At 37.4% G+C, this 27,642-nt stretch overlaps 1 protein-coding gene across 2 annotated transcripts; it reads left to right on the plus strand.

Moving 5' to 3' along the window:
• The first annotated feature begins 172 nt into the window (after window positions 1-172).
• Window positions 173-27,357, plus strand: pik3r2 (phosphoinositide-3-kinase, regulatory subunit 2 (beta)). 2 transcript variants are annotated; one of them, XM_043264008.1, is made up of 16 exons: window positions 173-646; window positions 4,065-4,761; window positions 13,349-13,441; window positions 13,995-14,060; window positions 15,245-15,385; window positions 15,490-15,688; window positions 15,779-15,864; window positions 17,140-17,245; window positions 17,327-17,425; window positions 17,593-17,773; window positions 18,928-19,053; window positions 19,137-19,279; window positions 19,405-19,581; window positions 20,197-20,268; window positions 20,730-20,903; window positions 22,058-27,357. In XM_043264008.1, the coding sequence occupies exons 2-16, from the start codon at window positions 4,434-4,436 to the stop codon at window positions 22,245-22,247; spliced, it is 2,181 nt and encodes a 726-aa protein (XP_043119943.1). In that variant the 5' UTR covers window positions 173-646; window positions 4,065-4,433; the 3' UTR covers window positions 22,248-27,357. The 2 variants fall into 2 exon arrangements, with proteins under 2 accessions (XP_043119943.1, XP_043119950.1); XM_043264015.1 differs by lacking the exon at window positions 173-646 and adding an exon at window positions 2,761-3,135.
• The last annotated feature ends 285 nt before the right edge of the window (window positions 27,358-27,642 follow it).

The raw sequence follows: 27,642 nt of genomic DNA on the forward strand, positions 1-27,642 counted from the left end.
TTTTTTTGTGGACTTTTTTGGTCACTTTTAATCAGCTTAATCCTTAAGGGAAAAAATATAATTATAATACTTGTATAGATTACACACACACACATATATATATATATATATATATATATATATATAAAGAACATGCATCAGATTTGTAATGGCCTGTTGATAGAGCATAACATAATGCTGTTTAAAACCGTTCAGTTACTTAAATGTCCCAGTAATGTTTCCTAATGGACTACTGGAAGAATAGCGTAATTTGAGATTTAGGTCTACATTTTTTATGAACGGGTTTCTACACTACCTCGCCTAACCACAGCGGGATGGCGCAATAGGGAGCGCAGGAATGATGAACGCTTCACGTGTTCACCGAGATTTACTCTTTCGGTCGTTTTCGGCTCATTCCGCTATTCTCCGTCCCGCTTTCTCCAGCTCGCTCGTGCAGTCCTGTCCTGCTCCGTGCTTTGCTGGAAAATGGCAGTTCGGCAAGTTGAAAAGATTCGTGCGGAATGAAAAGGAAAAAGAAATCAACCCCGTACTCTGCTGAGGGCGTAGATGGGAGTTGAACCCCCGAGTCCGGCCGAGTGTTGGGATCGCACATTTATTCGCACGCGCGAAAGAAAACCGTCAACGCGTTTGCAGCGACTCGCCACGGGTAAGTTTCCCCAAGTTTTGCACATTGCGTTACTGTACTCTACTAAACGGGACGGCTAGCTAGCAGCCTCCAAATGTGGGAAAATGGTGGAAAAGACGCGAAGAAGTGTGCCGCTACGACATATAAAACGCGGACTTGTTTGCTTCTAACGATACGCCGACGTTGCGTTTCCTTGCAAAATTTCGAAGGAGCCGTTCGCTAAGATCTCGGGTTTAGTGGGCGACAGAAATGTGCGGACCGATGCGCGTTTGGTCTTGCATGATGCAGAAGCGTGTTTGCCTGCCTGAATCAAGGCAAGCAGATGCACAGTTAACGGCCTGCGAGAGCTTCGGCGCGTGACAATGACTCGCGCACGTACTGAAGTATTTATGCCACAAACATAACTTTTTAAAAATCAGATTTAGACCCTTCTGAATTCGAAGCGTTCTTTTGCGCGTCGCTGCACACATTCGACGTCGCAGTTAGGTCTAGATTAGTTTGGTCGCGGCGGTGTTTGTTATTTGAGTATAAGAGCGCAAGGATTTTTTTCACTGTTTGTTTGAGAGTTTTTCCTCAGCGTGGAGAATGTAGAACCCGGACTGGAGCCGGAGCCGGAGGTCGCTCCGGTCGTTAAGGTTGCTGAAGCTAAGCGAAGAAGTGATATAATAACTGGCGCATTTCTTCTCGAAGTCAGCATGGAATGGAAATGAAAATTCACCCTAGCTATTTTGTGAATGCAAGTCATTATCTACCTTTTATACGGCAAAACGCAGTCATTAAAATGATGGTAAATTATGGTAAAACTTTGAACATGCAAATTACTGAGATAACGTTAGGTGGGGATTTGCTAACGGAATTTGCTTAAATTTTGTGAAGGAGACTTGTGGGTTAACTTTTTTTTTTTTTTTTAAATTCTACTTCACCCCCCAAATCGATAAAACCCAGTTATTTTTCAATAATGTTGATTCATCTCAAATATGAAATATTTGTTGCTGCTTTTTGTTTGATCTTGGCTTTACTCTTCTAAATAATTTATAATAATAATAAAAAAATTATAGTTGCAATCAACGTTATGCAATTAAAATGTAAAAAAAAAAAAAAAAAATGTAAGCGAGCAATATTTTTTCTCTCCTCTGCCAGGCCCCCAGAGTCACAGCATTGGTTAAGCCAGTGTTGCTGTGTTGGGCCCTTCAGGATGTTCAAACAAACAGAGCAATGTTTTGAAAGCACTACAGTGTTTATATCTTTCATGGGAATGAACATGCTTAATGGCTTACTTATAGTCGGCCGCGCACATATATAACAGTATTATAAAATAAAAAGACACACATTAACTTTAATTGGCAACGTTGTCCTTATCTGAACCGTTGCGTGCTATATTATATCCAGAGGGTATGTTCTGTATGCCGTTCCTCCCGTCCTGCACACTCCAGGCTTTAAAAGGACATATTGTTTGGAGAACACTGTCTGTCACCAGATTCATGGGCATTAGTCAAGGTACTTCGGCCAATGAAACGAGAGAGGGAAAAATATTGCATAAGCTTTCCCTACCTAGACAGGCTTGTCTTTTTCCTTCTCAACAAATACTGTCGCTGTCTTAATTTCTTAAAACTAAGACGAGTCTCGTGGCTGGATTAAAACTCCTACCTCGGTAGCCCGGGGGCTGAAGACGCACGCACAACACGACAGAGAATCCTGATCCACTTTCCTCAGCAGAAGCCCAAGTCCTTTTTCCCTGCGTTTGAATGATCCCAATAATAATATACCACAGTCCTGATTAGACGTGCTTCGTCCGACAAACATTTAGATTTTGCTCTGCTCGTCCCTCACTCAGAATTCTCGAAACGGGCATAAACGTATTCCTGCGACGAGCGCAAAAAGTCATCCACCGCAGAAAAGCGGTATAGTTTAAATGTTTAGGGTTTGATCGCTGCCTAGATACATTTTCTAATATTAGAACGTTTGCTTGATTTGCCCCAGCTTCTCTGGTGATTCTCGAGCACATGGCCATATGCTGCCCAATAGGAATCCAGGATTACCTTTTCCCTTCTGTAGCAACAGTGAGTTTCCTGCCTCGATTCATTAATTATTTTGTGCTCTGCCTTGGTCACAGTGTTTTGCAAACTGCTCTGCTCAGACTGAATAAAGGGGAGGGGGGGGAAAGGATGCGTACGAATCCGTCGGCCGCCGTCCTGCACTTTAAGCCGTGTTCTTGACCGTAAAGATGAGGATTTCTCTCAGCGCAACTTTTACTTTTAGCACTCTGAATGGACTTTTTCCTTTTTCCTGAATGAGCTCCGTCGTACAGTTCAGCAGCGTTACATGAAATACTCGAGTTATAATGATGAAAAGGCGGAAAGGGGGATGACGTGTTTCGGAGGGGGTGTTTCGGTGGTGTGAGGATTGCGGGCTGTGGTTGGGTATGTCAGTGCCACGTGTCTGCGCTTGCACCTCTCTTCTCCACACTGAGGATGTCGGACCGAGACCCTAGTGCGCCTGGTCAAAGTGGGGTGAGTGTTGCCCTGTGATGCTCGCGGACACTTTGACGCTGTTTATTAGATTGCGATCTTTCCACAGGGTCAGCAGTCCTTTAAAATGCCACTTTATTGGTGCATGTGCATAAGCCCCTGGTTCGAAGGTGCGCATGCGCATGAAAAAAATTATACGTTTTGCCATTCCGTCATATAAGTGATGCATATTGCAAATATGCTTAATATCAACTGCGTACTGTAATAATTGGAATAATACAGACTTCCTACTGGATTATTTTCAAACTTAAGTGACCTGTGCTCAGTCAGGAATGCTATTCGAAAACAGTTGTGAACATCTTTTTTTTTTTTCTTCTTCTTTTTTTTTAAGGCAGTTAGCTTTTTGATTATGTGCTGAAATTGAAATGTTTGGTCACTAACTGTGACATAAACGGATTTGATATTTCTGGCTTTAATTGTTTCGAGGTAAGTACAGTAGCTTGTTCCTAACTGGGTTTCATTTGCTTTAAGATTATGATGTTTAAAAATTGACCCGGTCTCATTTAATGTCCGTCATATGACGCATGTATGAGGCGATCGTGTTTAGTGCAATTTATGAATGTTTGATTTGTAAAAATGTGTATTTTTAAAAGTAAATACTTCTGTCCGACTTCAATTCCACCTGTTTTTTGTGAAGCTGGATTAACAGATCTAGCCTTTGTCCAGCATGTTTAAACAGACTACGGTTGGCCTCTGCGTTGTGAATTTTTTCTGAAAGGCAGAGGTGACGCACAACATTTTATTTAATGATTTGAATATTTTATTACGCATTCAGTCATGTATTCTTGGACCGAGATGATGAACAAAGCCTTGCCGAAGCTCGACTCTAAAGTTGTTGTGATTTTATTTTCTTATTATTCTTTTAGAAAGACTTTTTTACACTCTTAACATGCTTGTCTTTTTTTCCACAGAATCATCACGTTACACTGGGAGGATCGCATCTTAAGAGGGAATGTTGAGCAACCTGCTATAAGACGACACCGGCTGATGAAGGACTTCATTCTTTATTTCTTTTCCGGAGCCTCAATGAGCATGCTGCATTCCCTCTGTTCGATCATTTGGTTGAACCGCGGGTTCAAGTTGAGAAAAGTGGCCTGCTCGGCCAACACCGGTCAGGTCTAAACCGTTGCAGCCGCACATGCCCGTATACAAGCTCCGGTCAGAAGCGCTTAGCTTTTAACCAAACGTCCCACGGTACGACATCATTCGAACCCGCACAAAGTTTCATCCCCAGTCCGACGCTCTTCTCCCTGGGGTGATTGTTAGTGCGAACCCTGAAAATGGCTGCCGATGGCTTCCAGTACAGATCTCTGTACTCCTACTCTAAGGACTGGGAGGATGACATTGACCTTGAGCCTGGTGATATCCTGACGGTCGACAAAGCATCTCTGCTGTCACTCGGCATCCAAGAGGGAGAGGAGGATCGCCCAGAATGCATCGGCTGGATCTTGGGCTTTAACGAGCGAACCAAACAGAGGGGAGACTTTCCAGGGACGTACGTGCAGTATGTGGGACCTGTGAAAATGTCAGTGCCGTCCTGCCAGCCTCGTTCTCAGAGACCGCTTCCTGCTGTTCCCAGACCTGAGCCAACAGCCTCCTCCTCGCAGGGTAAGACTGGCTGCTTTTTACTGTGGTGACCAATGACTAACCTGCTTAATTTGTGCTAAAGAGCTGTCATAACCCGTTTTGTTTTGGGGACTGACTGCTAGCTTGTTGAATCAGGCCTCAGATCTTCATATTTTCTTATTTTTACTCTTAAAAAGGTATTTTGCTGCAATCCAATTCTGGACTGAATCATCAGAGGTTTTGCTAATGTAACAATTTGTTTGCAATTTTTTAAATTGCCATTAATGCACAAAACTGTCTTTTATAATGGAAAAAAATATATTGTAGGTTAAAATCTAGAAAAAAAATAGAACTGAAGAATTGTTCACTTGTGTTATTTGGGGAAGCTAAAACAGATTTCCTATGTAAACCTCATCTGGTATCTTTTAGTATGGTCAACTACATGGATGTTGCCTTGTGCCCTTTTAGTTATCTAGTGTGTCCTTTCCCAGACTGTCTTTGCTCCCGTGTTTCTCTGGCACTTTCCCCGAGCTCTTTCTCCTCCTTCTTTTATACCCTCAGGAAGCAGTAAATTATAGTATGTTTGGAGGCCTGGCAGTTCACCAGGCCAATCTGGAGAGTTATATGTATCAGGTAGGGCTTTCAGCTTCATCCGCACATTCCCACTCCATCAGGTGATTTTTTTTTTTTTTTTTTTTTTTTTTTTTGCTTCAATGTCTCCTTTGTGCCCCTTTTTTTGGACAGTTAAAAGTCTCCAGCACTGCAGTACACATTAAAACGAAGTTGTCATGTTCAATCTGTGATGCTTGCCGACTAAAAAAAAAAGGAACGCAAGAGAAGTTTTGGTGTACTCTAAAGTGTTGAATTACAAGACCGGATACACGCAATTTGGATTTTTCTTTCGCGTTACATCTACATCAAGGAAAATTTATGGAGTTCTGTGAATTTTAAAATCCAAGAGGCAAGAAATGTGTAGGATGGTGAATGATTGGTACTCCCATTCTGTGGAAATCTGGATTTTTGCGGCCACAGGTTAGGCCTAGAAATATGAACAGCGTCACAATTTTCATGCATGCGTATATGAATATGTATTTGAGTAGTTGACAAATCAAAATTGGACTCTGTCCTATGGTGTGACAGCAAAAATGTAAAAAAAAAAAAAAATTAACCCACAAATAACATGAGAAAAATATCTTCACTCTTAGTTACAAATGGCATGAGAGAGGTATCTTCAATGTTAGTTTTTCTGTCACAGCATAGGACACTTGAGATACACACACACACACACAAAAAACACACTTTTAAGCTTTTTGGCTACAAATCTGTAAAATAATTGCTTATCAGTGTTGCGTTAGTGCATTCTTCCCAAAAGCAAGTTGCTGCTAGCTTAAATCGACTAACTTACATATTTCTCTCTGCTTTTCTTATGTAGATGTAGAGAATTGACCTACATGCCTGAGACATTTGCCTGCTGCTTAAATGGATTTGCATTGAGAGTGTAGCATTGAAAAGACGACGAAGATAAAGTTTATTCTCTATTATTAAGACTCCATCTAGACGTGTCATGTTAGATTAATACAGCTAATTACATTTTCAAGTCTACCGTTCTTCCTCTTCAGTTAATAAGAAATGCTTTAAAGAGGTTTATTAGTCTTTCGTCTATTGAGATGCGTAATTGGTTATTTTAAATAATGTAATAATGAATAATCAATATTAAAATATTACATATATTCTTGTGCATTTAAAACTCATTATTTGGTTGTTTAGTTAAGCTCAACTGCTTATATAATATTTGTGCTCAATAACGTGTAATAAATAATTTTCTGCTCATAGTTTCATGTTGTTATAAATGGGTTGTGAGGAAAACTCTTCTGTACCAGAAACTTATGAATGTTGGAATTATGGTTACATTATTTTATGCATGAATCATTTATATACTACCGTTTACGTATTCTTTAAAGTAAATCAATATTAGCAAAACAATAGGGATAAATGAAGTTTCATTTGGAGTCGCTATGTAACAGAATGATTCATAACTAGTTTATTCACCTTAGAATAGCTAAAATTTCTCTAAATGCAAACCTCTAATCTGTGTGAAAGGTCATTGACAGGCAGCAGTTGACATTTGGTATGTAGATGGTATGAAGATAGAGTGCCTAGCTGCATGTTTTAATGTTAAAATGGTAGCAGAACCATTTTTTTTTCTTGAAGTATTACTGTAGGTATTGATTTCAGGATTAATTTCAATTCCATATCAAAAGCTCTTGACTCTCTTTTCGATTCCGATTCATTATTAGTTCTTTTATATATATCCGGGACATAACATGTAGCCAAATTCTTTCTTTATGACAAATTCTAAAGCTGTGAACTCTGTGTGCCTGTTGGAGAACAGCAGAGACCAGTCTTTTAAAGTCTAATGATGTTTAGATATAATAAACCCTAGAAAAGAAACGTAATCAAACATGCATTAAATAAAACACAATTAACTGGATCAATATATGTATGTGTAATATACTGCATGTATGCATATATTTAGCAGAATGCTCTTATAAAATAAGTGTTTTTTTAGGTGACTAAAAAGCTATTGAAATGATTTGGATTTCCTGAGATGTATGTACAGATAAATGGCATTTTGTTTGCAAGCTGTGCATTTGATGTGTGTATAAGGTTGTTTTTTTTATGAATCTTTGCAATGGCCTTTGCTAATTATGTGCTATTTAGCAAGTTTAGCCTCTCAAAACTCACTATATTTATTTTGTTAGCTCACATTGCTGTTTTTGTGGTGAACAATTCATTCAATTCAATTTTTTTTCCAAATCTGACAATGCTCCTCCTCTCTAAAATATGGGGCCTTCTCTGGTGACATCATTTTGACGGCTTGGGCATGAGCTTAACATCCTTAACCACACCCCTCCAACTGTTAGTGTTCATTTCTGAACGAAACGCCCACTTTACTACATCCAATCAATTGAAATCAATAGAATACACAAGCCACGCCCTCTGTTTTCCTCGTTCACTATTCTGTTTCTCTTAGAAGTATGTCATAATACAAAATCACAAACTTCCGATTCACACGGACACTGACTAAAATGTTACTTTAGCATTTAAATTATATTATAGACTTTTCATTAATACCCAAAAAAAACATATCAACTTTGAAAATGTACATCTGATGAACCTGTTAAATTCTGCTAAAATGGTAGTTATTGTTTGAATCTGAACGATAAAACTGACCAGCTGACCAGTTCTTCATATCAAAAGAAAGAAAACTTATTGTGGTTATTGCATGCGAGTTGCTACAAATACAGTTTATTAAAGTTATTGCTTCAACTGAAAACAGCATAGACCTAAAAGATATATTGCGCTTTCATTGCAGCCTCAAAAGGCTCGGTGATGATCGAGCATGATCCTGGCAGAGGAATAAGAGTCTCTAGTGAAACGACTGAAAAACAACAATATTCTTTTTCATGCACGTCTTTAAACATTTCTAAAAATGCACATTCATTAAACTGGTTGAGCAAAATAAAAGTCATGATAAAATCTGTCAGGCGACTATAGATGCCTACTAATAAACCATACACCAGCATTTATACTGAAAGCTCACTGCTTGGATCTAGTCCTTGTTTTTTTTCTCCAACTGGAGTAATTGACAGCACACTCTTTGTGTTAGCTAACATGTTAATACGACAAAAAAGCATCTGTAAATAAAATGTGAAAATGATCGTAGCTTTGGAAATATCAGCCCATGTAATTACGAACAGAGCTGTTACTTTTTTATGTGGCGTTTTCTCATATCCATGTGCTTTCATTCAGCGAGAGAGAGATTTCATGTGATTTATTCGAAATCCACCAACACTATCCTCACAGAAACGCTGCAGAGAGTCGAACTCGGTTGTGTTTTGTAGCCTGTGGCAGAAGTTCTCCCTCTTTCTTTTTTTCCTTTTCTTTTCCTGGCCTCAGTTTTACTGCTTGCTGAAGTGAACCATGGTTTGGCATTTCTACAGTCTCCGCCTGTTCCTCCTCCCCTGTTTCACAGACTCTTCTGATACTGTCTCCAGGCAGCTATAAACCATCCACTCACTACAATTCTCAGAAAGAGAAGGCCCCTTGAATTTTCCCCAGGCTCCTTACCCTGAACTTCCTTTCAAAGAATTAGTCGAGGACTAGTTTAGGCCTCCGAAACCGAGGCTGTATTAATGTTTGAATCTTTCTCATGATGCTTTGGCCTCGCATATTGTTACTTAGAGTATACTTTATCAGAACATTATGCATTTTATTGACAAAATTCAAGAAAGATTAGAGGTATAAAACGCTCATGTTAGATTAATTGCGCTGCACTAACTGGGAGTAGAAATTTGGGAATGATGTCCACTAGGGATGAACCTATATAACAATTCTCTCTGATATCGTACAAAAAAAAAATTGTGTTTCTTGTTCAATTTTATTTTGTGCTACAGAAATATCAACTTTTTATGACCGGTTTGTTCAAACTATATTAAATAAGACATTGCTAACGGGTTAAATAATTATGCAATATATTGTAATATAGTGCATCTATTTTCAAATATAACAAAATTCACATCTACAGTAACTTATGGACATCTTAATTTGCTTTTCTTAGGTAATTGTAATGCTTAATTTTTTTACAGGCTGTTTTATTGATGCTTAAAAAGTACAATTGATATTCTGAAATTCTACAAAGTGAATTTATGCATTTAAAGCAACACAACATCATAATGTACAATATAAAAATGGTTATTTATTTAGAGATTTGCTAAAGATTTATTAGTGTTACTAAATTACTCTTAACCGTAAGGTAAAAATCTTCCCAAACCTCAAACTAACTTCTGAACAGTAGTATACACAATATAAATTTTTATATTTCCGTTGATCCAAATTGAGCGTTTCCTCTTTTCTTTCTTCCTTTTCTGTTGCGCTGCATCAGTGCGGAAAGCCTGTCGGGCCTGAAGCCGATTATGCTCAACAAAAAGAAACTTGAGCTATATAAGACTGTCTCTTGTAGTCGCAGCTTTTGTGTGTTGTGTTTCTTAATACCGTTTGCACTGCATTAAGATTAAAACATGTCGAGAGGTTTAGAGCTCCAGAGAAAGGAAATGGGCTAGGCCTTCGGTTAGCCATGAATGAGGTGCCCAGATTACTGAACTGCACAAAGCAATGTGGGTGAAAGTTGTCTTACATAATCATATTCAACGAGTACAAAGACATCATTTTCCATTAGTAGAGCATGGCCGAATCAAAGTTAATGAACGCATCAGAGCGCAAGTCGAGCAAAAAAACTAAACCCTGCGCACAAGTGCAGCTTGCAAAGCGGTTCGCTTCGGCCTACCAAAAGATAGGCTGTCGTTTAACTTCAATTCAGCAGGGATGGAATGACGAACAACAGAAGAAAAGCCCATCGTACGTACACCGATATGGTCGAATTTGTCTGAAAAAGTGACTGCTGAATACAGAAAGCTGTTGCTGTAATCATATCATTAGTTGTTGCAGTTGTTTTTTCCCAGGGCACGTTCAGTTGCAGGCCAGCCAGAACGCAGACTACCAAGACGACTATAATTGGGTAATGATTAGTTGGTTCTCTCTCCAAAAACCAACAGTGACTGCAGGGCTACAGCTGTTTTTCCTAAAAGCAGTATTTTGCGCAAAAGCTCCTGCTGCTCGTTTGACTGTTTGTGCCAGTTTTCAGTTATAGTTTAGTTTGTTTATTAGTAAAGGAATATATTTAGGTTGGTTTCATATTTTATCAATGACCGCCACCCTGTAAAGCGAGCAGTAATTTGTAAATGACCAACAAGAGTTTCCACTATAAAAGAAGAGGAAACGGTTTTTTTACAGTGTGTTGTTTTAAATGCATGTGCTGAATTCTTCTAAATGTACTTGCCGTGTTCGTGTTGCGTTCATACGGGTTTCAGAAACCATAAGCCTTGTGATAAAATGGTCCAATTATCTAATATTTTAAGAGGCTTACTGACCTTGACAGCCCTTGAAAGTCATGCAGAGGTCCAGATGTCATTTCCTGTTATTTTGTTTTGTTAAGCTTGTTAGTTACACCACGTGAGGTGGATTTGACAAGTTTTTTAAAAGTAGCGGAGCGAAAAAAAAAAAAAATCATATTAATGATATCAAACTAATTGTCATGTTATAAATTGTCATTTTCATTCAAAAACGGAACACGCTTTTTTTAACAGTTCTTTTTTTTTTTTTTTTTTTTTTTTTTTTTTTTGTATTCCAAATGAATTTCAATGAAACTGCAATTGCTGACTAACACAATTAAAACATAACTTAATAAAAATCATGAATTGAAAAATGTAAAAAAAAAAAAAAAAAAACTAAGTTCTGTTTTTGCAAATGAACACTTTTATTTAACATTTTCGTCATTATGAGAATAGAGAATAGACAGTTCACTTTGCTTTGCTTCGTTAAATGCCCCTCAAATTAAAATGATTGAAAATTAAATACATTTTGATTCAGAAATTTTTGTTTTTTGAAAAGTAATAAATTAATAGATATGGCAAAAACATTCTTGTCACCTATTAATACAGTATGCAAAAATAAATTCTGTCCATGTTGAAGAATATTGCAGATGGAGACATTTGCTAAACTATAATCATGCACGATAACGTCAAATAAAACCGCTTTCGTCCTTGCCAACGAAATCTCAGTCTAAAGTTGTGCTTAATTTTGTTTTTATTTGACTGGATTACAAGTAACCTAACCCTTTCCTGTTTTGTTTAGTAACCATGGCAGTTTCACAGGGAAAAGAAGTTATTTAAAATCTCAAGAATGAAGTTATGACGTTCCTGTAATACATCCCGAGGAAAGGAAAGATGCAGCACAGGATGAGGGCAGAACGTGGATTGACGTCCGTGTCGTGGTAAATACGCGAGACGAGGAAAGATTGAGGGTGGAAGAGGCAGGCTTCATGTCCGTAAGAGGGAAAAGCCAGCAAAGTTCCATGTTTAACGTGCAGTGGAAAAGTGGAATGTGCTGACATGGCACTTTGTCTGAACTCCAAAATTAATAATCAGACGTGGTTTAGCCTTGCACTGCCAGGAGGCGAAGGCAGCCAAGCTCTGGCCTCTTTGTGGTGGGCCTGAAAAGGAGGGTCTGGCACGCGGCCAGCGGGGTTTTGCTTGTTCAGGATTTTTGATTAAATCGTTTATTGTGCTCCACTCACGCAAAGGGCCAAGGCAGCTCTTGCTCCAGAAGGGGTGGAATAAGACAGGAGGAAACGTTGGAGTTTTTTGCACCACTAAAACCCTTTTTTTTTCCCCTCCTCCTTTGTTTTCCTGTGTATCTCCGTCCATTTAGTTTTTATTTCTGTTTCATTATCTTTTACAGTTTTTTTGGCAATGCCTTCTGCTTAGTTATTTCGGTTAGTTAGTTGAATTGTCTTCGCGTGAATGCAAGAGGTCTTCAAGGGGTTTTAGGACAAGCAAGCAAGGAAGGAACTGAAGTATAAAACTGTCATAAAAAACCACATGCAATTATACAACCAGAAGCCATCGCTCTCCTGAGACGGAGGAGAAGTGGGAGACGTGGCCTGCGTCGAGTTCAACGCTGGCTCTGAGGTGCAAAAATACCCTGATTTTATAGAAGAGCCTTCTCATTATATCACGTCAACAGCCTTCTCCGCTAGACAGTTGCTGCTTTTGGCAGCTTTAGTATTCCACGAAGGACTGCGCATTTAGCGCTATATTTAAAAAAGGTAACAGGCAAGTCAAAGTCAAATTTAAAACATTGGCCTCGGGAAAGTGAGTCACAACAGAAGGTAGAGAAGGCTGCAATCTTGCGAACCACAATTCAGAAATGAGAATGAAGAGTGCCAGAGAAACATTTTACTTCAGGATACGGATTTTAGATTGTATGAGGCGCTCATTTGATTTGGGGGGGAAAAAGTAATCTTGCGTCCTTAATTATTATGTTTTAACTTTAAAGGTGCAACTCATTTGTACAGTGAATTTAACTTAACTATTTTTTTTTTTTTTATATATAACTGTCCTGTTGTTACATTGAATAGAAAATATGATTTTCACTTCATAAGGTTAAGTAGTTTGGCGTGACCTCGTATTATTTCCGTTGCTGTCAAATGATCACATCCCAAAAAAATATTTACATAACGTGTTTGTGTATATTATGCATATAGAAATGCACAAATGCGTGTGTATATTTAAGAAAATTTGTGTATTAAACATTTTTGTATATAATAGTATAAAATATATACTGTATGACGCTGTTTTTATGTTTGTGTGCACGTGCTGTGCAGCCAGAAAGTGAGAAGTAACGCACAACAGGAAGTGATTTCAGAGAGAGGACCTCTGGAGACTCTTGGCCGTGTCAAAAATGTTAGATCATTTGAGCTTGCGTAAAATGTCATTAAAAATATCTTTACAAATGTAAATGTTATTATAATTAAAGTATGTAAATGCACATGTTCTAGTTGTAAGAAAATGTTTGATTTTTAGTTTAAAATTGTGTTAAAAATAAGTACATTTGCTCTTGGTTTAAAATGATTTTTCTTCTTTTATCTTGGACACTCTTAAGAAATGTATAAAGCATGATATATTTACTTCATTGTTATAAGCAGAGGTTTTTTTTATTTTTATTTCAGTTGCTCCAGTCCAGGACTTGACCAAACAGTTCACACACCCGGAAAGCGCTCCTCCTAATCTTATTAACTTGGTCGAAGCAATTGAGCGGACAGGTAATACTTTTGTGTCGTTGAATGTCACGTAAAGGGCTTTATCGCGTGTCGTTTGTTCGTTAGAGAACCTGACACGTGATCCGGAGCGAGCGGGAAACCCTGCAGTGCGCCTCCAGCCTCGAGAAAGAATGAAAATAGAAAACATTTCTACTACTTTTAATAGATTTTTCTTTTTTTTTTTAATAGATATTTCCACATTGAAGATAATAAGTGAAATGTGTGAAATGTTTCTTGTTGCACCATATGGCAGTTATTAACATCCAGATTTCCTCTTTCGCTGTGAGCCGTCCCTCTCTTTCTCCCCCGAGCGAGAGACTGAGCGGCGCTCGGACCGCCTGGCTCGCCTGAAGCCGTCTTCTCACTTCTTCACAGACTAAAGCAGAGCTCAGGGATTCAGCTGGGCTGTTTTCCCAGTTCTCCCGATAGCGTGACTGGATATATTTATATCTCCGGGCTTTTACATTTAATGTTTATATGTAACTGCTCCTCTAATCCAAGCTGGCATGGAAGATCTATTTTTGAGAGATGAGCTAACGCCTTGATTTTCTGCTAGGTCTGGACTCTAGGACACTATACAGGACATTCACTGCTTCAGCCTCTGACGGACAGAGTCTCGCTGGTGAGTTTAATCGCACTTCTCATCCTTAGGTATGCACTTCCTGTGCAGGAGGAGATGGTCAGAGCTATTCGGTTTCAGGGCTTTGCTTTTAATATTTTTAATATTTTTATTCTTGGTAGCTATAAGTCTTGCTGTTCTGCTAATTTGTGACCCTGGACCACAAGACCTACCAAACATGTTATATTTGTAGCAGTAGCCAAGAATACACTGTATGGGTCAAATGATCTATTATCCAAAAATCATTAGGATATTAAGTAAAGGTCATGTTCCATGAAGATATTTCATCAGTTTTTTTACTGTAAATATAAAAAGTTTTTATATTAGTAATATGCATTGCTAAGAATTCCTTTAGATGACTTTAAAGGCTTTTTTTATGTATAAAGATGATGTATTAATCTCAATTTCCATTTATTACTTGTTTTGAGGTCCAGGGACACATTTTAGATATCAGTGTAGAAATGTATTATCTGCCTGTAATTTATATCTATCTATAAAGAAAGTATTACATTGGTTTAAAATAGATTTATATTAAGTAATAGTTAAAAATGTATTTATAATACATGCATGCATATTATTTATAATGCAAATAAATTCTATTTATAGGCATTTTTTTAATAATCCTAAATAGTAAATAGGTGTTATTTTTCTCCCTGTTCATCAATAAATTATTGAAATTAATATGCGTCTTTATAAAAAGTATAGCTTTTTTGGTATTTAACTTTTTTATAATACAAAATATAATCATTATTTTAATAATTGTAATAATAATAATAATATCATATATTTCTATCAAGCTATATATTAAGAGAGTAATGGAATTGTTTTTAAATATTAGGTTACATTTTTGCATAACATAAATATAAGCATCATTTCTAAATCATATTTTTTAAAGTTTCTGTAATAATTTACATGTAAACAAAACTTTAAAGTATTCCTTCCAGGTTTAAATTAGATTTATTAAAGTCTCAGACTTTTGCTTTCTGTTATTTACCTTAAAATAAAAACAAAAAAAACTTGTGATTGCTATGAGTGGTATAAAGTAATGTTAAGGATTAGATAATATTTCCCGGTTTTACGATTTGGTTACCATACGGTCCGGCGTATTTCTGTGTGGGATGAGATCTAACGTGTATCTGGTCATTTATAATGCATCATGACGAGGCCGGTCATTTGTCCCTGTCCAGAGCCGCAGGAGTTGGACGTGGGACAGTGGGACACACACGCCCTCTCGGAGGCGCTCATTCGGTACCTGCAGGAACTTCCTGCCCCCATCATCCCTCCCTCTGTTTATACAGACCTTCAGGCAGCAGTGCAGCTAGAATCAGGTATGTGTCACTTTTCGCTCATCCGTGCAGGCGTGTAAAGAAAGTAACAGAACTCGGCGAGCAAACAGCTCCGAGCGTCTAAAGAGCCTGTCGCTCATGAACAGACGTCCCGTCGGCGAGGAGACGGGAGAAGCTGCTGCAGGTGCTGGAGAAGCCTGAGGTCCCGCTGCAGAACCTCCTGACGCTGCACTATTTGCTCAGACACCTGGAGAAGGTCTGCCAGCGCGCCGAGCACAACGGCCTCAACATTCACACCCTCGGCCAAGTGTTTGGTCCTCTGCTGATCAGAGGCCCTGCGAGCGGGTGAGCCGGAGCGCTCTTCTCTTCCGTTTCAAATTCTGGAAATCTGTCGCCGAGAAAAAAATACATCATTTCTGTGTGTTTGATTTAAAGGTCAGAGGAAGATGAGGGCTTTCCTGCGGTTGCAGTTGAGAGACTTCTTTTGGAGAGAATTTGGGAACAAGAGCCGACTCCTCCCGGTGAGTCACGTGTCATTTTTGCCGTTGTGTACGAGAGCTATGCTTTAGTTTTATTCACAGATTAAACTGTTGGCAGGGGTTTTATGCGTTTTGATGCCAAACATGATCTGATACCCTTTCGAGAGAAATACAGACATGAAATGTCTGTAAAGTATTTCTGGAATTAATCATTTTTTAATCTAATGATTAAGGTATTTTCAGGAAAATATTTACTTTATAATTTACTAAGCTAACAATGTATCTCTTTTTTTTTTTTTTTTTACTCGCTGTTTGTAACGTCTGTATAAATATATTTGTATAATGCTTTTCACAGTAAATATTGTTTGTCAAAGTTAAAAGCAAATGTGGTCAGGAAACAGCCTTGGTTACACTTCAGTAAACAATTTTCTTTAAATTTTCCCTTGTTTATGTAGCTGCATATTTTAAACATTTATTTATGTTGCAGCACTGTCCACTTTCATTATAAGTGTATTTACAGTAAACATGCCTATTTGTAACCCCGAGGTTAAATTATTGTGGTAATTGACAACATATCGCAGATGCAGTCAGATAAAAAAAAAAATAATAGATTTTTTTTTATAATAATGAATACATTTATTCAGCAAGGATTCATTAAATTAATAAAAAGACCCAAGTATGTTACAAAACATATTATATTATTACAAATTATAATGTCATTTAATGATATTATTTTTCAAATAATGCTAAACAAAAAGAACAAAAATATTAGCTGTTTCTTGAGAAACAAATCCACATATTCAGATGATTTCTGAAAGATTATGATACGGAAGACTAAGTAATAATTGCTGCTTAACATGCAGTAAATGCATATAAATATGTTAAAACTGTTAATGTGGCCAAAAATGTCACAATATTAATAAATGTAATAAATTCAGCCTGGTAGAGTTGAAAAGATATATTTCACTTAAAATTCTGTGGATTTGATGTAAAAAAAATAAATAAAAAAAAAAAAAGCTTTATCTTCCTTACAGTGTAGACTTAAACTCTACTACATAGAGAGAACCTCACGTCGTTGTTTACTATCTAGGCTAGTAACCAAAAGGTTGCAGGGTTGATCCATCAGTGATCACCATTATGCCCTTGAGCTAAACAGGTGCTCCAGAGACTGTGCCTGTAATAAAAGCTTGCACGTTTCCTTGTTGACGATGCATGAAAGTCGTTAAAACAAATGTTGGCCCAAGTCATGTGGGAATAAATAAAAATGTATTTATTTTAATCGTAAATATTTGTATCTTATTTGCCTTGTTTATCCAGCTCTCCCTCCTAAACCGCCCAAAGCCAAAGCCATGGCCTCATCTGTGACCAACGGAAACAACAGCTTACTGAGCGAAGCTGAATGGTACTGGGGAGACATTTCAAGGTAAATCACTGACATAATTACCGCAAGATAATCGCACGTTTCTGTATATAATGCGTCCCTGTTCGGTGCGCATGGTTTTAGAGAGGAGGTGAATGAGAAGATGAGAGACACTCCTGATGGCACGTTCCTGGTGCGGGACGCGTCAAGCAAAGTTCAGGGAGAGTATACCTTGACCCTCAGGTGAGCGCCGCCTCAGACCAAACATTGGTTCCTGTTATGAGACGAATGCTTTGCGTAGGTGTGATGGTGTATCATTCTTTGATATGCATCATTACCAAGAGGAACTTCTCGGAGAGAGAGAGAGAGAGAGAAAAGACGCGATCAAAGCCTTTTAATGTTTATTCCAGGAAAGGAGGCAATAACAAACTGATCAAGATTTTTCACCGCGGGGGGAAGTATGGTTTCTCAGAGCCTCTTACTTTCCTCTCTGTGGTGGAGCTCATCAACCACTACCGGCATGAGTCACTGGCCCAGTACAACGCCAAGCTGGACACTCGCCTGCTCTTCCCCGTCTCTAAATATCAGCAGGTGCGATGCCTCCACAATGCTCTTCACAATACTCAAACTGATGCCATCTTTTTCCTGCACATTTGTCTTTATTGACTTACCCTCATGACATGCCGTTTTTTTTTAATGATCACCCGGGAACTTTTCTGTACAATACTGATCACCGGCTTGCCAAAAAAAAGCCATCAAATGTTTCTTAAATGACTCTGAATCCATTTTTGTCATCTAGATGATTTTAAATCAGATTATGTGTCTAATGTAAATTCCTCTTAAAGGGATAGTTCACCTGAGGAGCAACAAAAAAAAAAAAAGTTAATTCACTCGCCCTCGGGCCTGCAAGTCAGCAACTACCAATTTAGAGTCAAAGGCCCCATTTCCACCGCAGGAACATTCCCCAGGAACTAGGCACTTTGGTCCGGTACTGTTTCCACCGCAGGACCCAGGATCTAAATAAAGTTACGGCTTAAAATTTGCCCCTCAGAAAGTCCCTGTTCGAGGTAGTACTTTTTTAAAATTCCGGAACTTTCAGGGGCGGGACGTTTAACCACGATGTTATGAAGCTAGGAGAATCATTTTTTGTGAACAAAGAAACAAAAAATAATGACTTAAACTCATCTTCACCATGCACGTGTATACCAATACTGAAAATATATGGGTAGTTGACAAATCAAAATTGGACTGTGTCCTATGGTGTGACGGCAAAAAAAACCATTAACACAAATGACATGAGAAAAATGTATCTTTGTTCTTTACAAATAGAATTACAAATAGCATGAGAGAGGTTTATTTTTCTTCTTTTTCTTGCTATTAACGTAACCTTTTGCTTCTCGCAATAAGTCATGGCAACAAATTATGGTGAGATTTGATGGATTTTGGATATATTTATTACAAAGGTGTATGTGCGTATCTTTACAGAAGCAGCATGTAGAACCACTGCATTTCCATTAGTTTGCTGAATTATTCCTTTCAAATTGCCTATAAAGCCAACTCCTGGGGTGCATGAAATTTTCGTTTAGCAAAAATTAGCCGTATTTTCAATTCAAAATTTTCATTTGCTCTATTTGAAGAGTAATGGACACACGACAACCTATATACAGTTTTGCTAATCGCAAATCAGCTTGAGGATTAGTAAAAAGTGAATAAGTCTTGTGAACATAGCTTCTTGCGTTCTGCAGGATCAGGTGGTGAAAGAGGACAGCATCGAGGCGGTCGGAGAGCAGCTGAAGGTTTATCACGAGCAGTATCAAGAGAAGAGTCGTGAATATGATGTACTGTATGAAGAATACACGCGCACATCACAGGTAGGTTGAATTTCATCTCTTACAAATGCACTGGGATCTAATTAACAGTGTCACTAACAGAGATGGTCTGTACGATCTCTCAGGAGCTCCAGATGAAACGAACAGCCATAGAGGCCTTCAACGAGACCATCAAGATCTTTGAGGAGCAGTGCGAGACCCAGGAGCGCCTCAGCAGAGAAAGCATTGAGAAATTTCGCAGAGAAGGCAACGACAAGGAGATTGAGAGGTACTCTTGTTTTTTTTACTATATAATGATACAGGAGTGTCTCATAATTTCTTGGTGTTGGTCCTGTTTTGGAGATAAATTATATATAAAACACAAATATATATAAATGTTTCCCCTCTATTCAGAATTCAGAGCAACTCTGAGAAGCTGAAATCCAGAGTGACAGAGATTCATGACAGCAAGAGTAAGTTGGAACTGGACTTGAAGCGACAAGCTACAGACAATCGAGAGATAGACAAGAGGATGAACAGCTTGAAACCAGACCTCATACAGCTGAGGAAGCTACGGGACCAATACCTTGTGTAAGAACACCCCAAATATATATATTGTGTTGCCAAATCAATTCATAATGTAACAATTTTTTATTAAAATGTACTTTTTTAATGCGTTTTATAATATAATTTATTCCTGTAATGGCAAAACAGAAATTTTGGTGGCCATTAATCCAGTCTTCAGTGTCACTTGATCCTTCAGAAATAATTCTAACATGTCTTTTTTTTGGAGTACATGATAATGCATTTATAAAGTAAATTTTAAAAAATTTATTTAACGCATCCTTGGTGACTAAAAATCTGACCCCCAGTTTTTGAACGGTAGATTCATCAGACTGATTATAAGTTGTAAGTTGGTTTGAGTGATTAGAAAAAGACTTGGCTTGTACAAGTTACTTGTTTGTGAATTAGACTGTGCTAGTCTAGTTTTCTCACCGTTAAGTAAAGCCACTAAAGACAGACCTATATAAAAACATATTGGCATGACATTGTTTTGCAGTGTACAGGCATTAATGCAAGCTCACAATGTCATTTCTTTTGTTGTGAAACTGTAGATTCAGGAAAGTGTTGCAGGAAAGTCTGCACTGGTCATTTATTCACAGGTAGTTAGTGCTGATGTTAACAGCACTGATGTTGTCTTTGCAGATGGTTGACTCAGAAAGGTACCAAACAAAGGAAGATCAACGACTGGCTCGGTATAAAGAACGAATCAGAAGAGTAAGTTTTGTTCAGAGATACTGTAAGCAAACACAACCGGAGTTTGTATGAAACCAGACTCGGGTACATTAGCCCCTTTGGGATACCCTCAGAACTATTTGGAAATTAATTTCAACATCCTAACACAGGCTTCATCATGAACTTTTCTCAATATTAGATTTTGAACATGGACTGATTTTCTGCTTTTTAAATCATGAGACGGGTTTTATTAAAAAAATCTCTTGAACCGCCGTTCTTGTAAAAAAAAAAAAAGTTTTTTAATCACAAAAGTGTTGAAATTGTCAAAAATAAATTATATAAAGCATCTTAGATTTTTTTTTTTCTAAGCTACTGTTTTTAACACACAAATTTATTGCACAATAATGAGACGAATTAATGAAACAAAATCATGATTTTTTTTTTTTTGCCAAATACATCAAATATAGAAAACGATAGTAATCATTCCATTTATGAACTTTCAGCTTCTATTCTCTGTTGGATGACGATGACGATCAAGCACATCACGACGAGTGCTCCTGGTACGTTGGGGATATCAAGCGCACACATGCCGAGGATCTCCTGAGAGGAAAACGAGACGGCACCTTCCTCATCAGAGAGAGCCAGACCCAGAAGGGCTCCTTCGCCTGCTCTGTAGTGTGAGTTACTGAAGCATTTCCCTCTTCACCGCATCCAGCATCGCATTTGCTGCAGCCATTTCCTTTTTTAATAATGAAGTAATGGAACCGAATGGCATTGATTAGTCAAAAAGCAACACCGAATCTAGAATCTAGAGCGCACATCATTCTGTGTGTCATAACAAAACAAATGATTCTAATAAATCGGCATCCTTTTAGTGATTCAGAAATCATGTTCAGGATCCAGTAGTTTTGATTCCCAAAAAAAAAGACTTTTGGGCCAGTTTGGTATTTTCTTTGTATTGTTGCTTAATATTATTGATTACATTTACACAGTCTCTAAAAATATATTAAAGAGTGTTCTTAAAAAGTCAGTTTGACTAAAATAACTCGTTTTAAGAGGCTAAACTTGGGGATGGAGTCAGAATGTGTGTTCTACAGGCTGACACTTCCAGAAAATTCACAATAACGGATTACTATGCATTTATGCCAAGCGATTGCTTATTATCTTGATGAATTGTTGCAATGTTTACTTCATGATGTTTATATTACTGTACAATATATTACAGATGGTTCAAAGAGTGCATATTTAATTTCCCTTATTTTTTGAGTTAGTAGCTATTAAATCAAAATTACTAGTAAGTAGACATTCCAAAATAAGAGCCTTATTGCATTTTGGGCTTGTTTTATAATTCAAATCTTGGTTTGAAAATTTTGGTTACACAGTAAACTCTTGCTGCTTCTTGGCCGCCCCATCACAGGAAGGAAAGACTAAAAATATTATTTACTAGTTTGTTACAAGATTTCATTAGCTTTTTATATTGTAAACATATCAGCAAAATTCAAGATTTATCAGCCTCTAATGTATATTCACATATTAGAGCGCACCGATTTTTTTTTTTACAAGCCATTGGTTTATTTTGTGATCGTATAGGTTTGTTCTAAACAGGCAGGTCTTGAAAAGTATACATTTTTATTTAAAAAATTAGTTCCTTTTTCCCACATTTCTAAATGTTTGGAAGTACTGAAAGCCTCATTTAACGGAGCCATTAAGGAACCAGAAATGTTAAGAGGAACTGCAATCGTCAAAATCTTCACCGTTCACTTCTCAAACTGCGGCCTGCACTTCCTTGGTATCTCACCGTCGCTTAACATTTTCTTTTCTTTTCCAACAGCGTGGATGGAGAGATCAAACATTGTGTGGTTTACAAGACGGCCACTGGTTTTGGATTTGCTGAGCCCTACAACCTTTACGGTTCCTTGAAAGACTTGGTCCTGCACTACAAACACACCTCTCTGGTCCAGCACAACGACTCACTGAATGTAACCCTGGCCTACCCGGTCCTCGCACAGCAGCCTAGATGAGCACCGCGACACGAGACGGCCCAGGACACGCATATAAAGCATGATTAAGCACATTATACGGAGCAAACTATACTAACACCCAACTTTTATGTTTATCGTAGAGAACAGATAAGCACAGTATATTGCCATAAGTAAACGTACGGCTTTTTTTGTAAGCCCATAGTTTTCCGTATCGATCAAAGTCAGCTGCAGTAATTATGGTGAGATCACAGCTACTCTGTATTTGTCGTCCCAACGCAAAAGGGGAAAAGTGAGGAGAGGATAGTGTCACATGATTGGGGTCGTAGTCCTGGATATTTTCATTGAGGACACGGGATGAGGAATTAAACGAAAATTGCAGCTGTCGATAGTAAATCTTTTAGCTGTTATGTCACTGTGTATTTGTTTGGTAGCTCGCTTCTGCCAACCATATAGATTCCTCTTTATGTGAGTTGTCCTATAGAAGATGTGAAACAAGCCTTTATATATATATATATATATATATATATATATATATATATATATATATATATATATATATATATATATATATATATATATATATATATATATATATTAAATCAGGTGTGGTCAAGGGACACTGAAGTCCTTTTAGCTTCTATTCTGCCTCTTTAAAGCTAGTCGTCATGGTCAGAATAAATAGCCATCAACATTTGTGTGCTTTTCTTTGAGATGTTACACTCAGAGTTGAAAGTCTGGCATCTTAATGGTTTCTGTGGGCTGGTATTGGTGCTTCCTGGTGCTTTATTTTTGACTCTTGTAATGTGAGAATGATGCATAGCTATAGGGAACTGTTAAGATCCAGAGCAGAACAAAGGTGATCCCAAAGCAACAGGCACAGGAGCTTCCACTCCCTTAGAAAGGTTTAAAGAGGCAAAGCAGGTTTATTCAGTGGGCACAAGCAAAAATGGAACGGAAACCCCTTTGCGATATAAACCAGGATATGATTATAGATTTTTGAGGAGATTATCAGGTGGAACGTGTTATGTTTGTAATAGGAAAGGAGTCATATGTTTGTTGGGCATTTTGTAACTGTACACCCCGTAGTGTTTCATCCTGCGACCTCAGCTTTGCTGTGACCCATATAGTCAGATGATACACTGTTATGTACATCATACAGTCAGCTGGATGAAGCAGAACAACATATTTTTAATGAGTGATCAAATGCTTTTTATCAAACAAGAATCAGATGTCAATTTTATGTTTGCTGACTAAGAAACTGTACTTAAATGAGACATGCTTGGAGAGGAAGTGGTGTAAAAGTGCCTTCTGCCCATGTTTTTTCTTGAGGAGCTTTCCTATGATTGGGGCAGTACAGAATGCTTCACTTCCTATATATATATATATATATATATATATATATATATATATATATATATATATACTCCTTGAGCCCTACAACCAAGTTAAGCAAGTGCTAAAGTATATCAAATGCTTTCACAGCACAACTAACCAAATGAGAAATTAAAAAAAAAAAAGAGGTTCATCTTATTAAACGCATTCTGTTACATCTTGTCAAATAAAAAATGCTTTCTTATTACAGGTCTATTATAAGCATCAGGATAAATAAGAGAGACCGTATGATAAATGAAAGGACCTCTTATTTGTAGTGTTTAACATTTACTTTTAAGCTTTTAGTGAGGTTTGGTCTTAACCAGTATGCACTTTCATGGATGTCATTTCATTTGAGGTACCTTTTTAACAGCGGAAGTAATTTCATTCATTTTAACGAGGTTGTTTGGGCCTGTTTACACCAAGACGGACATTCAGTGAGATGAGCATTTGAATTTGATTAAACCGCTGACTAAAATTTCATTATTTACCGTCTTTCATGTTGTTTCCAAATACGTATGAACTTCTTTATTCTGTTGAACGCAAAAGATTTAGAAAAATGTTTAAAACAAACATCTGCTGGAAGTCGTTGAATTTTGAAGTCGATGACTACCATTAGCTGTTTTAGTTACTGACATTTCTTTAAATATTATCTTTTACGTTCAACAGAAGAAAGAAAGTCTTACTCTTAAGATTATTGGCTAAAATATCTCATCTGTCACACTGTGAATAAAGCTGGCCAACCAATAAGATTCAGGCTTTTTAGTCATGTGCCCAGAGCCACTGCTGTTACATAAAACTGATTTGGTGGCACTTGGACAAAAGAGCATCAGGTTTTTCTTGTTTTTGATTTTACTTTTTTAAAATGCCACCTACTGTCATGAAGAGAAATTGCATTTTCATTTAGCCCTTTTCCCTCATTGGTCTAAATAGACAAATTGAATGCAAAAATGAAACAGCATTTTTGTTCCAATCAAAAAATTCATCTTGGTATAAACGAGCTTTTTTTTTATTAAAGCTACATTTTAACTGAAATGATTGTTTTTCCTCTAGAAAGCTAGTCAATTTAAAAAGCAAGTTGGAATTAAAACTTAATCAAAACCTAGGAACTTTTAAACCCGAATCCTTTGCTTTCGACGTCCTCCTTTTAGTTTGATCCATTTTCATTTATAAATCTGCCACAGACATTAACATGAGGCAGGTTTTTGTTTCGTAAGCTTGCTGGTCGGTATACTCCGGTTTGTTTTGTCATTTCAATAGAATGAAGTTGTTTTACTATGATGGTGTGGAGTGGAGCGAGAACAGAGACACTGGTTATGATTCCTTGAATGTTCTGACCGACTGAAGTCGGGTCATTGAGAGCACAGAGAATGAGCCAGATGTGACGAGTTTGTGTGAGATAAAGCAGTGGAGTAAAGGCCTCTAAATGCACTATACAAGCACATCATGAGGTGGTTATGAGTGACAATTAATGAAGCTTGACAGCCTTTATGAGCAACCGAAATAGGTTTAGGTACACGTTTTAGTTACAGGCCTGTAGTGTCAGTGTGTTATGATCGTGCTGAAGTGGGTCTGTTCTTTTTGATGTTTTTTCTTTTACTTCTTTTTAAAGAGAGACTAATTGTATGTCAATGTTTTTTTTGTTTTTGTTTTTTTTCCTCATTGTAAGTAATGACCTTACAGATTCAAAGATAAGCTAGCTTGAATATCTCTCTTCCATTCAGTACAGTTACAAATGTTTACAGTATCTAATTAACCAAATAGAAGATGTATTTTCAGACGTGCTCTGTCTGGTCCTGAAAGGAATCTGTTAGACGGGGTTTCTTGTCTTTTTTTTTTTTTTTTTTTTTGTGCCTCTGTTGTTTTAAACTTGAAGATTTTGTTCTTTGTTCACTTTAAACAGTGCTCCCTCACCTCGCATCGTATTTTCTTCTGAATAAAAAGGAAGTTTAATATGGTCTTTTAGGTTGCCGCTGTGACCCAGAGCAGATTTGCCGGCATATAGTGTATTATTTTCTTTTTTTCTTTTTCAAGTTACATAAAACAATAAAAGCCCAAAAGGAAAGGTTATAATAATTATAGACTGAATTCTAACTTCTTTCTATAGTCTTAGTCAAGAGCAAAAACTAAATTTAGCAGTTCTTTTTTTCCTTTTCATAGTTCTACAAAACTATATACACTGAAAAGTAAGATACAGCAGGGCCAAATGTTTAATAGACTTGTGTTTTAACTTAGTATATGAAATACATTTTCATACATGGTGGTTATGACATAATAAAAGCTTAATTTATGTCTCAATTCTGAATTTTTGTAGCACTTTTTTTCCAGAAATGCGAGATAAAAAGTCTTGTGACTGAGATGCATACATTTTTTTTAGTTACCTTATTGGAGAAGCTAAAAACATTTTCAATTTGAGATATAATTCACAATTGCAAGATGTGAAATGTTAGGTTTTTTTACCCTCAGAATTGTGGGATACAGATGTTTGTCGGTACACGATCCGGGATGCCTGCACAATCCGTCCGCACACTGCACACAGTGACGTAGTATTAAAAAAAAGCAATGCTCAAAGATAATTCAGTTTTGTGACACTGCACAGTCTGTTCCACGCTTGTGAACCTTTGTACCGCTGTGTTCGAAATGCCATACTTGCTTCCTGCCTGCTACCCAGTGCATACTGCATACTATTTTTTCTACGATAAGCAACAAATGTTTCAGAGTAGTATGCTTAATTGCCACATAACAAACAAACATTAATTCAGCACAACTGTCAAGGTCTGAACATTTACATTTTTGCAGTTACGCTAATCGGAAAAACTGATATATTCTGGTTACAATAAATATGCAAATAACGATACATTCTGTTTACACTAAAATAGCAGCTTTTTCTTTAGCAATAGACGTGTAAAGAGTATTTCAGTGCTGTAGTACATTACAAAACAATATGCAATAATATTGATTAGACATGCCAAATTTATTGAGAAAAACCTACAGCTAAGCACATTTAATAACACTGCATTATTAATTATTATTGTAATAAGGTACTTTATTTTCTAAAGTTTTTATTAAAAATAAATGACTTTCTGATCTGGTATGACAAAAGTGGTTGGCAAGTGCGCAAACGCATGCATAGTGTAAGCTACATTTTAAAAACATCAAAATAGACCCGCTGTGATCTGTTGAATGAAAAACACAATGTAGCCTAAAAAAAAAAAATAAGCCGGCAGTTGTGCAGCCTGGAAGCGTAATGTTTTCTACTACGTAATTACGTGTATGCGCTGAACGGATTGTGCAGGTGGAGCTCTCACAATGTTTTTTTCCTTAGAATTGTTACATAAAAATATTTTTCTTTTTTTGTATTTTTGTCCCAGAGTGGAAAAAGCTTTCTATACATAGCCACTAATTATCTTTTACCTCTTTAAACTAAATAATACCTTTCTGTTTTGTTTCCCCTGAGCGCTTGAAGTAGTCTGTTGAAGATAACGCACACCAAAGTGCCATTAGACATGGAGGACGGGGAGCACTGTTTGTTACCCAGTACGTTTCTACTGGATATGTGTGTGTGTGTGTGTGTGCACAAACTTTATGTACATACTTTTATTTCCTTTTACTACTTCTGTTCTCTCCAATCTGTTTTTGGGTGCAGATTTTTCAGTGTACAGTTTGCATCAGTGTTGTTTGTCTCTCAAACAGGTACACAAGCATTACAGAGATATGGCTCTTTAATAGGTAGATGGAATTATTTTTAAGACAATAAAAAGATATTGAGTCTATTGCACCCTCTTGTCTGCCGTCATCGGTTTGATCTTGTGATGTGATCCAAACAACTGTTGTTTTTACAGCGAAAGTCATGCTGAAGCAGCAGAAAGTACCGTGACCCAGAAGCTGCTTGTGTCAGTTGTCTTTCGACAAACACTTTGGCGTGTGTCCTTACATTACCTGGGGGTGGAAAAAACTGAGCAAATATAGCAACGACCTAGAGACGGTTTCATTGTTTGACCAGCAGCTGGATCAGGATGATTTTTAAAATCTTGAAATATGCTGCCAACGCTTTTTTGTTGCT

This window comes from Puntigrus tetrazona, chromosome 2 (assembly GCF_018831695.1).
Source record: "Puntigrus tetrazona isolate hp1 chromosome 2, ASM1883169v1, whole genome shotgun sequence".
NCBI lineage: Eukaryota > Metazoa > Chordata > Actinopteri > Cypriniformes > Cyprinidae > Puntigrus > Puntigrus tetrazona.

Excerpts from the sequence above, each read along its gene's own strand:
- pik3r2 (XM_043264008.1), top strand. The coding sequence starts at position 4,434 with ATGGCTGCCGATGGCTTCCAGTACAGATCTCTGTACTCCTACTCTAAG. Across the intron at positions 19,582-20,196 it reads CTACGGGACCAATACCTTGT|ATGGTTGACTCAGAAAGGTA; the intron begins GTAAGAACACCC and ends TTGTCTTTGCAG. Across the intron at positions 20,904-22,057 it reads TCCTTCGCCTGCTCTGTAGT|CGTGGATGGAGAGATCAAAC; the intron begins GTGAGTTACTGA and ends CTTTTCCAACAG.